The sequence below is a fragment of the Leptodactylus fuscus genome, chromosome 8 (genome assembly GCF_031893055.1).
Source record: "Leptodactylus fuscus isolate aLepFus1 chromosome 8, aLepFus1.hap2, whole genome shotgun sequence".
Taxonomy (NCBI): Eukaryota; Metazoa; Chordata; class Amphibia; order Anura; family Leptodactylidae; genus Leptodactylus; species Leptodactylus fuscus.
In genome coordinates, this window is record NC_134272.1 from 97745426 (window position 1) to 97761537 (window position 16112).

The window sequence follows — 16112 nt, forward strand, 5'->3', positions numbered from 1 at the left end:
AGGACACAATATCACATGGCGAGCGCACCGCAGGGCGACATATCACAGCATGGAATATCACAGGACACAATATCACATGGCGAGCGCACCGCAGGGCGACATATAACAGCATGGAATATCACAGGACACAATATCACAGGGCGAGCGCACCGCAGGGCGACATATCACAGCATGGAATATCACAGGACACAATATCACATGGCGAGCGCACCGCAGGGCGATATATCACAGCATGGAATATCACAGGACACAATATCACAGGGCGAGCGCACCGCAGGGCGACATATCACAGCATGGAATATCACAGGACACTATATCAAATGGCGAGCGCACCGCAGGGCGACATATCACAGCATGGAATATCACAGGACACAATATCACATGGCGAGCGCACCGCAGTGCGACATATCACAGCATGGAATATCACAGGACACAATATCAAATGGCGAGCGCACCGCAGGGCGACATATCACAGCACGGAATATCACAGGACACAATATCACATGGCGAGCGCACCGCAGGGCGACATATCACAGCATGGAATATCACAGGACACAATATCACATGGCGAGCGCACCGCAGGGCGACATATCACAGCACGGAATATCACAGGACACAATATCACAGGGCGAGCGCACCGCAGGGCGACATATAACAGCATGGAATATCACAGGACACATGATCACAGGGCGAGCGCACCGCAGGGCGACATATCACAGCACGGAATATCACAGGACACAATAACAGCTCACAAGAAAGATCACAAGGATGAAAGTCACTGGCCGGAATATCCCAAGACGGAATATCATGTCACAATACAGATCATCAGAGGCCTAAAATTACATTGTACAGTATCTGTATATAAACTAATAGGATGAAGCTGATAAGTGATAGATATCTATAGGTCACATACTGATAGGATGACACTGATAAGTGATAGATGTCTATAGGTCACATACTGAGAGGATGACACTGATAAGTGATAGATGTCTATAGGTCACATACTGATAGGATGACACTGATAAGTGATAGATGTCTATAGGTCACATACTGAGAGGATGACACTGATAAGTGATAGATGTCTATAGGTCACATACTGATAGGATGACACTGATAAGTGATAGATGTCTATAGGTCACACACTGATAGGATGACACTGATAAGTGATAGGATGACACTGATAAGTGATAGATATCTATAGGTCACATACTGATAGGATGACACTGATAAGTGATAGATGTCTATAGGTCACATACTGATAGGATGACACTGATAAGTGATAGATGTCTATAGGTCACATACTGAGAGGATGACACTGATAAGTGATAGATGTCTATAGGTCACATACTGATAGGATGACACTGATAAGTGATAGATATCTATAGGTCACATACTGAGAGGATGACACTGATAAGTGATAGATGTCTATAGGTCACATACTGATAGGATGACACTGATAAGTGATAGATGTCTATAGGTCACATACTGATAGGATGACACTGATAAGTGATAGATGTCTATAGGTCACATACTGATAGGATGACACTGATAAGTGATAGATATCTGTAGGTCACATACTGATAGGATGACACTGATAAGTGATAGATGTCTATAGGTCACATACTGAGAGGATGACACTGATAAGTGATAGATGTCTATAGGTCACATACTGATAGGATGACACTGATAAGTGATAGATGTCTATAGGTCACATACTGAGAGGATGACACTGATAAGTGATAGATGTCTATAGGTCACATACTGATAGGATGACACTGATAAGTGATAGATGTCTATAGGTCACACACTGATAGGATGACACTGATAAGTGATAGATGACACTGATAAGTGATAGATGTCTATAGGTCACATACTGATAGGATGACACTGATAAGTGATAGATGTCTATAGGTCACATACTGATAGGAAGACACTGATAAGTGATAGATGTCTATAGGTCACATACTGATAGGATGACACTGATAAGTGATAGATGTCTATAGGTCACATACTGAGAGGATGACACTGATAAGTGATAGATGTCTATAGGTCACATACTGATAGGATGACACTGATAAGTGATAGATGTCTATAGGTCACACACTGATAGGATGACACTGATAAGTGATAGATATCTGTAGGTCACATACTGATAGGATGACACTGATAAGTGATAGATGTCTATAGGTCACATACTGATAGGATGACACTGATAAGTGATAGATGTCTATAGGTCACATACTGATAGGATGACACTGATAAGTGATAGATATCTATAGGTCACATACTGAGAGGATGACACTGATAAGTGATAGATGTCTATAGGTCACATACTGATAGGATGACACTGATAAGTGATAGATATCTATAGGTCACATACCGAGAGGATGACACTGATAAGTGATAGATGTCTATAGGTCACATACTGATAGGATGACACTGATAAGTGATAGATGTCTATAGGTCACATACTGATAGGATGACACTGATAAGTGATAGATATCTATAGGTCACATACTGAGAGGATGACACTGATAAGTGATAGATGTCTATAGGTCACATACTGATAGGATGACACTGATAAGTGATAGATGTCTATAGGTCACACACTGATAGGATGACACTGATAAGTGATAGATATCTGTAGGTCACATACTGATAGGATGACACTGATAAGTGATAGATGTCTATAGGTCACATACTGATAGGATGACACTGATAAGTGATAGATATCTGTAGGTCACATACTGATAGGATGACACTGATAAGTGATAGATATCTATAGGTCACATACTGAGAGGATGACACTGATAAGTGATAGATATCTATAGGTCACATACTGATAGGATGACACTGATAAGTGATAGATGTCTATAGGTCACACACTGATAGGATGACACTGATAAGTGATAGATATCTGTAGGTCACATACTGATAGGATGACACTGATAAGTGATAGATGTCTATAGGTCACATACTGATAGGATGACACTGATAAGTGATAGATGTCTATAGGTCACATACTGATAGGATGACACTGATAAGTGATAGATGTCTATAGGTCACATACTGATAGGATGACACTGATAAGTGATAGATGTCTATAGGTCACATACTGATAGGATGACACTGATAAGTGATAGATGTCTATAGGTCACATACTGATAGGATGACACTGATAAGTGATAGATGTCTATAGGTTACATACTGATAGGATGACACTGATAAGTGATAGATGTCTATAGGTCACATACTGATAGGATGACACTGATAAGTGATAGATGTCTATAGGTCACATACTGATAGGATGACACTGATAAGTGATAGATATCTATAGGTCACATACTGATAGGAAGACGCTGATAAGTGATAGATGTCTATAGGTCACATACTGATAGGATGACACTGATAAGTGATAGATGTCTATAGGTCACATACTGATAGGATGACACTGATAAGTGATAGATGTCTATAGGTCACATACTGATAGGATGACACTGATAAGTGATAGATATCTATAGGTCACATACTGATAGGATGACGCTGATAAGTGATAGATGTCTATAGGTCACATACTGATAGGATGACACTGATAAGTGATAGATATCTATAGGTCACATACTGATAGGATGACACTGATAAGTGATAGATGTCTATAGGTCACATACAAATCAAATAGCTTTATTGGCACGTCCGAATAGATATTTGGCATTGCCAAAGCTAGTAAAGTGTGTGTGTGGGGGGGGGGGAGTTGGACTCTGGTGGGTGAGTGGTGGGGGTGGGGCGGTTGGTTTGGGGTATAACAGTCCATGGAGTTTCATCTTCCTCTTCGTTGGTGACTGCTATATGGGGAGGTGGGGGTGGGTGGGGTGGTCACTGCTATATGTGGAGGTGGGGGTGGGTGGGGTGGGGGTGGGGCGGGTGTATTGGGATAAATATAACAGTCCGTGGAGTCTCATCTTCCTCTTATTTGGTGACAGCTGGACACGTATTGGGCAGTGATCTCCACAGTGGCCTCTTCTTCTCCCAGTAGGATGTAGAGTTTCCTCTTCTCCCAGTCTGGGATGTGGGCAGAGAGTCTTTGGTAGTAGACGGCCCTCACAGCTGAGTATTTGGTGCAGTGTAGCAGGAAGTGGGTCTGGTCTTCTAGGGCCCCCTGGTCACAGTGCTGGCACAGTCTCTTCTCCCGTGGCTTGTACGTCTGCCTGTATCGCCCCGTCTCTATCTCTAGGTTGTGGGTGCTCAGTCTGTACCGGCTCAGGGTCTGTCTGTGCTTGGGGTGGCGTATTCTCTCCAGGTAGGTGGCCATGGTGTAGTCCCTTTGTAGGGATTGGTACACATTGGTGAGTTTCTTGGAGTTATTTATTTCGTTTCTCCATTCTTCAATGTACCGCTCTCTGTTTGCCTCTGTGGTCGCCTTTATTTCGGCCTTGGTTATCATCTGTTGGTGTTTTTGGTTTGGTGGTTGGCTGCTGTTTGGTTGTTGAATGTCTGGTTTGCTCAGGTGGCTTAGCCATGCTTGGTGGTGGTAGGAGTCGGGCTTGCTCACCTGGATGTGTGCCTGGAAAGCTAGCGCCCTCTTCTGTATGGTGAGCCATAGGGGGAGTCTGCCTAGCTCTGCCCTGCAGGCCATGTTGGTGGTGTTGCGATGGACATGGAGCAGGTATTTGCAGAACTCCAGGTGGAAGTTCTCTGTTGGGCTGGAATCCCACTGTGACTGGTCTGGGTAGGTGGCTGGGCCCCAAACCTCACTGCCATAGAGAAGGATCGGGGAGATGACTGCGTCAAATATTTTCAGCCAGACCCTCACCGGTGGTTTGAGGTGGTACAGTTGTCTTCTGATGGCGTAGAAGGTTCTGCAGGCTTTTGCTTTCAGGGTTTCTATTGCTGCTTTGAAGCTTCCTGATTGGCTGAGCTCCAGCCCCAGGTAGGTGTAGCTGTTGGTTTTCTCCAGTGTGGAGCCGTTCAGTGTGAATTGTGGGGTGGTGGAGGCTTTATTGTGGCCCTTCTTCTGGAATACCATGACTTTGGTCTTCTTCTGGTTGATGGGTAGGGCCCATGTGGTGCTGAATTTTTCCAGCACTGACAGGCTTTCTTGGAGATCTTTCTCGGTGGGGGCCAGGAGTAGGAGGTCATCGGCGTATAGCAGGAACTTCACCTCCCGGTCGTTCAGGGTGAGGCCTGGGGTTGGTGAGGCCTCCAGGGCTGTAGCCAGTTCATTGATATAGATGTTGAAGAGCGTTGGGCTCAGGCTACAGCCTTGTCTGACCCCTCGGGCCTGTTGGAAGTATGCTGTCCTTTTCCCATTCACCTTCACACTGCACTGGTTTCCGGTGTAGGAGCTCTTGATGACGTCGTACGTTCTTCCTCCTATTCCACTCTCTAGGAGTTTGAGGAGTAGGCCTGGTTGCCATACTGAGTCGAACGCCTTCTTAAAGTCCACGAAGCAGGCGAATATCTTGCCTCTTCTGGTGTTGTGGACGTGCGTCTTGATGAGGCTGTGCAGGGTGTAGATATGGTCTGTGGTGCGGTGGTTTGGCATGAACCCTGCTTGGCTCTTGCTGAGGACCCCGTGTTGTGTGAGGAAGGTGAGGATTCTGTTATTGATGATGCTGTTGAACAGTTTCCCCAGCTATGTGCTGCTGACGCAGATCCCTCTGTAGTTGTTGGGGTCATATTGGTCCCCATTCTTGTAGATGGGGGTTATGAGCCCTTTGTTCCAGTCTTCGGGGAAGTGTCCAGCATTGAGCACGAGGGTGAATAGCTTTGCCAGTGCCGCGTGTATTGCTGAAGGGCTGTATTTCATCATCTCTGGTAGGATGCCGTCAGGGCCACTGGCCTTTTTGCCTTTCAGCAGGACAATTCTTTCCTGTATATCTTTTATGGTGATTGGTGAGTCCAGAGGGTTCTGGAAGTCTTTGATGACTTTCTCCATGTCCCTCAGTTTGGTGATTATCTGTTGCTGTTCTGGAGTTAGTTCTTCTTCTGGGATGTTTTTGTAGAGACCTCTGAAGTAGTTGAGCCAGATATTGCCATTTTGGATGTGGAGAGAGTTTTTCTTGGGCTTTGTGCCCATGTGGTGCCAGGTCTCCCAGAATGAGCTGTCCTGGAGGGAGTCCTCTAGTTGCTGTATTTTGTGGGAGAGGTCCCTCTGTTTCTTCTCTCTGAGGGTGCCCTTGTATTGCTTGCGTAGATTGTTGTAGGCTTCCCTCGTCTCTCTGTTGTTGGGGTCTCTGTGTTTCTGGTTGGAGGCTGCCCTTAGAGAACGGCGTAGAGCCTTGCAGTCGCTGTCAAACCATTTGTGAGACTGTTTGTTAGTCGGTCTCTTGGGCTTTGTCTGTTTCAGGCCTGCTAGTTCTGCCGTGGTGTACAGGATGTTACTGAAGTCCTTCACTGCTCGGGTGACACCTTGTTGGTCTGGCTGGTAAGAACTCATATAGAAGTTTGTGAGCAGTTCCTTGATTTCGGGTCGGTTAGCCGCATTGGTGTATTCGGTGGCCCGGTCACTGGCCCATATAAAGAATGGTGGCAGGTTGTAGAGCCCAATCTGGTGGGGCTGCTGTGTGAGGGGCTTGTCAGTGGATCTCATGTACAGCAGGATCTGATTGTGGTCTGACAGGTGTGTCTCAGGGGTGACTATGAGAGCATCTATGTCTGACCGGTCTGCGTCTGTGATGACATAGTCCACCACGCTGTTGCCCACGTGGGAGTTTAGTGTGAAGCGTCCCTGAGTGTCCCCTCTGGTACGCCCGTTCATTATGTACAGTCCCAGACTCCGGCACAGGTTCAGCAGCTGTCTCCCGCTCTTGTTGACGACTATGTCATAGCTATTTCTTCTTCTCTGTGCAGACTCCAGGTGGTGGACCTCGCCTACCGGGATGTGCAGGTTTCCATCAGAGGACAGGTAGTCTATCTCTGTGCCAGTCCTGGCGTTTAGGTCGCCGCAGATCAGCACTCTGCCTTGGGACTGGGACTGGGCAGATTCCCTTTGTAGGACCTCATAGATGTCTGGGTGGTGGTAGGTGGACTCAGATGGGGGGATGTATACTGCACAGAGATAGATGTCGTGTTGGCCGTTGAGGATGGAGCTGCTTATTTTTATCCACATGTGGTTGTCACCGCGTTTGATGGCTTTCACATGTTCTTTAAGCTCCTCCTTCAACCATATTAGTATGCCTCCTGAGTGGCGGCCTAGTTTGGTAGTCTTGCTTTTCCGGGCAGCGACAGAGAATTCCTTGTAGCCCATGGGTGTTAGGGATTCATCTTCTGCCCGGGTCCATGTCTCTAGGAGGATTTGTATGTCTATGTTTTTTAGTCTGTCTATAAATACTGAGAGGATGACACTGATAAGTGATAGATATCTATAGATCACATACTGAGAGGATGACACTGATAAGTGATAGATATCTATAGGTCACATACTGAGAGGATGACACTAATAAGTGATAGATGTCTATAGGTCACATACTGAGAGGATGACACTGATAAGTGATAGATGTCTATAGGTCACATACTGATAGGATGAAGCTGATAAGTGATAGATGTCTATAGGTCACATACTGAGAGGATGACACTGATAAGTGATAGATATCTATAGGTCACATACTGAGAGGATGACACTAATAAGTGATAGATGTCTATAGGTCACATACTGAGAGGATGACACTGATAAGTGATAGATATCTATAGGTCACATACTGATAGGATGACGCTGATAAGTGATAGATGTCTATAGGTCACATACTGATAGGATGACACTGATAAGTGATAGATGTCTATAGGTCACATACTGATAGGATGACACTGATAAGTGATAGATATCTATAGGTCACACACTGATAGGATGACACTGATAAGTGATAGATATCTGTAGGTCACATACTGATAGGATGACACTGATAAGTGATAGATATCTATAGGTCACATACTGATAGGATGACACTGATAAGTGATAGATGTCTATAGGTCACATACTGAGAGGATGACACTGATAAGTGATAGATATCTATAGGTCACATACTGATAGGATGACGCTGATAAGTTATAGATGTCTATAGGTCACATACTGATAGGATGACACTGATAAGTGATAGATGTCTATAGGTCACATACTGATAGGATGACACTGATAAGTGATAGATATCTATAGGTCACACACTGATAGGATGACACTGATAAGTGATAGATATCTGTAGGTCACATACTGATAGGATGACACTGATAAGTGATAGATGTCTATAGGTCACATACTGATAGGATGACACTGATAAGTGATAGATGTCTATAGGTCACATACTGATAGGATGACACTGATAAGTGATAGATATCTGTAGGTCACATACTGATAGGATGACACTGATAAGTGATAGATATCTATAGGTCACATACTGAGAGGATGACACTGATAAGTGATAGATATCTATAGGTCACATACTGATAGGATGACACTGATAAGTGATAGATATCTATAGGTCACATACTGATAGGATGACACTGATAAGTGATAGATATCTATAGGTCACATACTGAGAGGATGACACTGATAAGTGATAGATGTCTATAGGTCACATACTGATAGGATGACACTAATAAGTGATAGATATCTATAGGTCACATACTGATAGGATGACACTGATAAGTGATAGATATCTGTAGGTCACATACTGATAGGATGACACTGATAAGTGATAGATATCTATAGGTCACATACTGAGAGGATGATACTGATAAGTGATAGATATCTGTAGGTCACATACTGATAGGATGACACTGATAAGTGATAGATATCTATAGGTCACATACTGAGAGGATGACACTGATAAGTGATAGATATCTATAGGTCACATACTGATAGGATGACACTGATAAGTGATAGATATCTATAGGTCACATACTGATAGGATGACACTGATAAGTGATAGATGTCTATAGGTCACATACTGATAGGATGACACTGATAAGTGATAGATATCTATAGGTCACATACTGATAGGATGACACTGATAAGTGATAGATGTCTATAGGTCACATACTGATAGGATGACACTGATAAGTGATAGATGTCTATAGGTCACATACTGATAGGATGACACTGATAAGTGATAGATGTCTATAGGTCACATACTGATAGGATGACACTGATAAGTGATAGATGTCTATAGGTCACATACTGATAGGATGACACTGATAAGTGATAGATATCTGTAGGTCACATACTGATAGGATGACACTGATAAGTGATAGATGTCTATAGGTCACATACTGATAGGATGACACTGATAAGTGATAGATGTCTATAGGTCACATACTGATAGGATGACACTGATAAGTGATAGATATCTGTAGGTCACATACTGATAGGATGACACTGATAAGTGATAGATATCTATAGGTCACATACTGAGAGGATGACACTGATAAGTGATAGATATCTATAGGTCACATACTGATAGGATGACACTGATAAGTGATAGATATCTATAGGTCACATACTGATAGGATGACACTGATAAGTGATAGATATCTATAGGTCACATACTGAGAGGATGACACTGATAAGTGATAGATGTCTATAGGTCACATACTGATAGGATGACACTAATAAGTGATAGATATCTATAGGTCACATACTGATAGGATGACACTGATAAGTGATAGATATCTGTAGGTCACATACTGATAGGATGACACTGATAAGTGATAGATATCTATAGGTCACATACTGAGAGGATGATACTGATAAGTGATAGATATCTGTAGGTCACATACTGATAGGATGACACTGATAAGTGATAGATATCTATAGGTCACATACTGAGAGGATGACACTGATAAGTGATAGATATCTATAGGTCACATACTGATAGGATGACACTGATAAGTGATAGATGTCTATAGGTCACATACTGATAGGATGACACTGATAAGTGATAGATGTCTATAGGTCACATACTGATAGGATGACACTAATAAGTGATAGATGTCTATAGGTCACATACTGATAGGATGACACTGATAAGTGATAGATATCTATAGGTCACATACTGAGAGGATGACACTGATAAGTGATAGATGTCTATAGGTCACATACTGATAGGATGACACTGATAAGTGATAGATGTCTATAGGTCACATACTGAGAGGATGACACTGATAAGTGATAGATATCTATAGGTCACATACTGATAGGATGACACTGATAAGTGATAGATATCTATAGGTCACATACTGAGGATGACACTGATAAGTGATAGATATCTATAGGTCACATACTGAGGATGACACTGATAAATGATAGATGTCTATAGGTCACATACTGAGAGGATGAAGCTGATAAGTTATAGATATCTATAGGTCACATACTGATAGGATGACACTGATAAGTTATAGATATCTATAGGTCACATACTGATAGGATGAAGCTGATAAGTGATAGATGTCTATAGGTCACATACTGATAGGATGAAGCTGATAAGTGATAGATGTCTATAGGTCACATACTGATAGGATGACACTGATAAGTGATAGATGTCTATAGGTCGCATACTGAGAGGAGGTAAGATACTGATATTTTATGATACAATTTGCTATTGGCATGAGGAGAGTATGGAGTATGGACATGTCAGGGAGATAAGAAAATAAAGCATATGGAGGGATCGCTGGAGGCGGAGAATCCCCACAGCACAGCATTCAGAAATTTACAGAAGTGCACACTCAGGGAAAACAGTAAAAATAATGGCCGTTACCTTCTGCATGCAGATGTCGGCAATGATGGAGAGCGGGATGGTGAGGCTCAGGGCCAGGGTGCCAACCAGAGAGGAGGTCAGGAAGCAGCCCCTGAAACAACACAAGCCGAAACATAACCCAGAGTGACAATCCGCTGCAAAAGCTCATCACAGGCACGTGGGAAAGGAGAGTGTCGCAGCGCCATCTAATGGTACTGTACTGCCAGACCAGAGCCCTGCTGCCTGTGCTGAATAGTGTCTTAGCTGCGACATGAAGGATACATGGAGTATACAGGCTCATAAACAACCTCATATACAGGCACATATACAGGCTCATATACACCCTCATATACATGTTCATATACACCCTCATAAACAGGCACATATACACCCTCATATACAGGCTTATATACACCCTCATATACAGGCTCATATACAGACTCATATACACCCTCATATACAGACTCATATACACCCTTATATACAGGCTCATATACACCCTCATATACATGTTCATATACACCCTCATAAACAGGCACATATACACCCTCATATACAGGCTTATATACACCCTCATATACACCCTCATATACAGGCTTATATACACCCTCATATACAGGCTCATATACAGACTCATATACACCCTCATATACACCCTCATAAACAGGCACATATACACCCTCATATACAGGCTTATATACACCCTTATATACAGGCTCATATACAGACTCATATACACCCTCATATACAGACTCATATACACCCTTATATACAGGCTCATATACACCCTCATATACATGTTCATATACACCCTCATATACAGGCACATATACACCCTCATATACAGGCTTATATACACCCTCATACACACCCTCATATACAGACTCATATACACCCTCATATACAGGCTCATATACAGGCTCATATACAGGCTCATATAAACCCTCATATACAGGCTTATATACACCCTCATACACACCCTCATATACAGGCTCATATACAGGCTCATATACACCCTCATATACATGTTCATATACACCCTCATAAACAGGCACATATACACCCTCATATACAGGCTTATATACAGGCTCATATACAGACTCATATACACCCTCATATACAGACTCATATACACCCTTATATACAGGCTCATATACACCCTCATATACATGTTCATATACACCCTCATAAACAGGCACATATACACCCTCATATACAGGCTTATATACAGGCTCATATACAGACTCATATACACCCTCATATACAGACTCATATACACCCTTATATACAGGCTCATATACACCCTCATATACATGTTCATATACACCCTCATAAACAGGCACATATACACCCTCATATACAGGCTTATATACACCCTCATATACAGGCTCATATACAGACTCATATACACCCTCATATACAGACTCATATACACCCTTATATACAGGCTCATATACACCCTCATATACATGTTCATATACACCCTCATATACAGGCACATATACACCCTCATATACAGGCTTATATACACCCTCATATACAGGCTCATATACACCCTTATATACAGACTCATATACACCCTCATATACAGGCTCATATACAGGCTCATATACACCCTCATATACAGGCTCATATACAGGCTCATATACAGGCTCATATACAGACTCATATACACCCTCATATACAGGCTCATATACAGACTCATATACACCCTTATATACAGGCTCATATACACCCTTATATACAGGCTCATATACACGCTCATAAGGGAAGATGTCGGCAGGCGTTGGATATGTTACATAGACTTACACTGACACGTCTGGAGGGGATTCACAGTGAAGTGGAAGGATAAAAGCTAATGGCGTATTGAAGACTTGGCCGGCTGTTCTGATGTCATCCACCACCTTATCATCTGTGCAGTGTCAGCCAGACACATCCTCCCCCGTCAATCCCAGACACCGCCATGTACACACAAAAAGACGCCCACAAACAGAGGCCATTCATTTCAAGATGATGAACCTCTTATTGATGTCCTTGATGACACATGACAAGTGTTAGGAGGGAAGATCACACGGCATTTGTGGGGAGGGGGATATACATCAGATACTCACCACAGCCAGAGGAACTCCGACAGCACCGTGCCCACCAGGCCATTGATCACCAGGTACATCCAAACTAGTTTATTAGGAAACTCAAACGCTTCAAACTCCGTGTAGTGAAGCAGAAAGAAGCCCGGCCATAGGAGGAGGAGGTTAAAGAGGCCGACGAAGCCTGGAAGACAAGACAAGGGAACCTGAAGTCTCCGGATTCAACCACCACAGGCAAATACAGTCACAAAACGTCAGAGAGACCCCATAACTTGAAACTGAAGATGATAAACTAAGAGGTGAAATAAGTTATAAAAACATATGCTGAAAAGAGTCTAGAAGTATACCATATAGAAATCCCCGACTATCATAATATATCATACTACTAACAGATCTAGAAGTATACGTCATAGATACCCCCGACTATCAGGATATATAATACTACTAACAGATCTAGAAGTATACGTCATAGATACCCCCGAATATCAGGATATATAATACTACTAACAGATCTAGAAGTATACGTCATAGATACCCCCGAATATCAGGATATATAATACTACTAATAGATCTAGAAGTATACGTCATAGAAATCACCGACTATCAGGATATATCATACTACTAACAGATCTAGAAGTATACGTCATAGAACTCACCGACTATCAGGATATATCATACTACTAACAGATCTAGAAGTATACGTCATAGATACCCCCGAATATCAGGATATATCATACTACTAACAGATCTAGAAGTATACGTCATAGAACTCACCGACTATCAGGATATATAATACTACTAATAGATCTAGAAGTATACGTCATAGAACTCACCGACTATCAGGATATATAATACTACTAACAGATCTAGAAGTATACGTCATAGATACCCCCGACTATCAGGATATATAATACTACTAATAGATCTAGAAGTATACGTCATAGAACTCACCGACTATCAGGATATATAATACTACTAACAGATCTAGAAGTATACGTCATAGAACTCACCGACTATCAGGATATATAATACTACTAATAGATCTAGAAGTATACATCATAGAAATCCCCGACTATCAGGATATATCATACTACTAACAGATCTAGAAGTATACGTCATAGAAATCCCCGACTATCAGGATATATAATACTAATAATAGATCTAGAAGTATACGTCATAGAACTCACCGACTATCAGGATATATAATACTACTAACAGATCTAGAAGTATATGTCATAGAACTCACCGACTATCAGGATATATAATATTACTAACAGATCTAGAAGTATACGTCATAGATACCCCCGAATATCAGGATATATAATACTACTAATAGATCTAGAAGTATACGTCATAGAAATCACCGACTATCAGGATATATAATACTACTAATAGATCTAGAAGTATACGTCATAGAAATCCCCGACTATCAGGATATATCATACTACTAACAGATCTAGAAGTATACGTCATAGAAATCCCCGACTATCAGGATATATAATACTACTAATAGATCTAGAAGTATACGTCATAGAACTCACCGACTATCAGGATATATAATACTACTAATAGATCTAGAAGTATACGTCATAGAACTCACCGACTATCAGGATATATAATACTACTAATAGATCTAGAAGTATACATCATAGAACTCACCGACTATCAGGATATATAATACTACTAACAGATCTAGAAGTATACGTCATAGAACTCACCGACTATCAGGATATATAATACTACTAATAGATCTAGAAGTATACGTCATAGAAATCCCCGACTATCAGGATATATCATACTACTAACAGATCTAGAAGTATACGTCATAGAAATCCCCGACTATCAGGATATATAATACTAATAATAGATCTAGAAGTATACGTCATAGAACTCACCGACTATCAGGATATATAATACTACTAACAGATCTAGAAGTATATGTCATAGAACTCACCGACTATCAGGATATATAATACTACTAACAGATCTAGAAGTATATGTCATAGAACTCACCGACTATCAGGATATATAATACTACTAACAGATCTAGAAGTATACGTCATAGATACCCCCGAATATCAGGATATATAATACTACTAATAGATCTAGAAGTATACGTCATAGAAATCACCGACTATCAGGATATATAATACTACTAATAGATCTAGAAGTATACGTCATAGAAATCCCCGACTATCAGGATATATAATACTACTAATAGATCTAGAAGTATACGTCATAGAAATCCCCGACTATCAGGATATATAATACTACTAATAGATCTAGAAGTATACGTCATAGAACTCACCGACTATCAGGATATATAATACTACTAACAGATCTAGAAGTATACGTCATAGAAATCCCCGACTATCAGGATATATAATACTACTAACAGATCTAGAAGTATACGTCATAGAACTCACCGACTATAAGGATATATAATACTACTAACAGATCTAGAAGTATACGTCATAGAAATCACAGTATATCAGGATATATAATACTACTAATAGATCTAGAAGTATACGTCATAGAAATCCCCGACTATCAGGATATATAATACTACTAATAGATCTAGAAGTATACGTCATAGAACTCACCGACTATCAGGATATATAATACTACTAATAGATCTAGAAGTATACGTCATAGAACTCACCGACTATCAGGATATATAATACTACTAATAGATCTAGAAGTATACGTCATAGAACTCACTGACTATCAGGATATATAATACTACTAACAGATCTAGAAGTATACGTCATAGAACTCACCGACTATCAGGATATATAATACTACTAATAGATCTAGAAGTATACGTCATAGAAATCCCCGACTATCAGGATATATCATACTACTAACAGATCTAGAAGTATACGTCATAGAAATCCCCGACTATCAGGATATATAATACTAATAATAGATCTAGAAGTATACGTCATAGAACTCACGGACTATCAGGATATATAATACTACTAACAGATCTAGAAGTATATGTCATAGAACTCACCGACTATCAGGATATATAATACTACTAACAGATCTAGAAGTATACGTCATAGAAATCACCGACTATAAGGATATATAATACTACTAACAGATCTAGAAGTATACATCATAGATACCCCCGAATATAAGGATATATAATACTACTAATAGATCTAGAAGTATACGTCATAGAAATCACCGACTATCAGGATATATAATACTACTAATAGATCTAGAAGTATACGTCATAGAAATCCCCGACTATCAGGATATATCATACTACTAACAGATCTAGAAGTATACGTCA

At 41.1% G+C, this 16112-nt stretch overlaps 1 protein-coding gene across 1 annotated transcript in view; it reads right to left on the reverse strand.

Annotated features, from left to right (window-relative positions):
- Window positions 1-16112, reverse strand: part of SLC35F5 (solute carrier family 35 member F5) — a 193669-nt gene that overhangs the window by 14718 nt on the left and 162839 nt on the right. Inside the window, exons 12-13 of the mRNA XM_075285927.1 lie at window positions 12836-12995; window positions 10746-10836 (exon numbers count right to left, since the gene is read on the reverse strand). Coding sequence (XP_075142028.1) covers window positions 10746-10836; window positions 12836-12995 — 251 coding nt within the window. The remainder of the gene's footprint in view (window positions 1-10745; window positions 10837-12835; window positions 12996-16112) is intronic.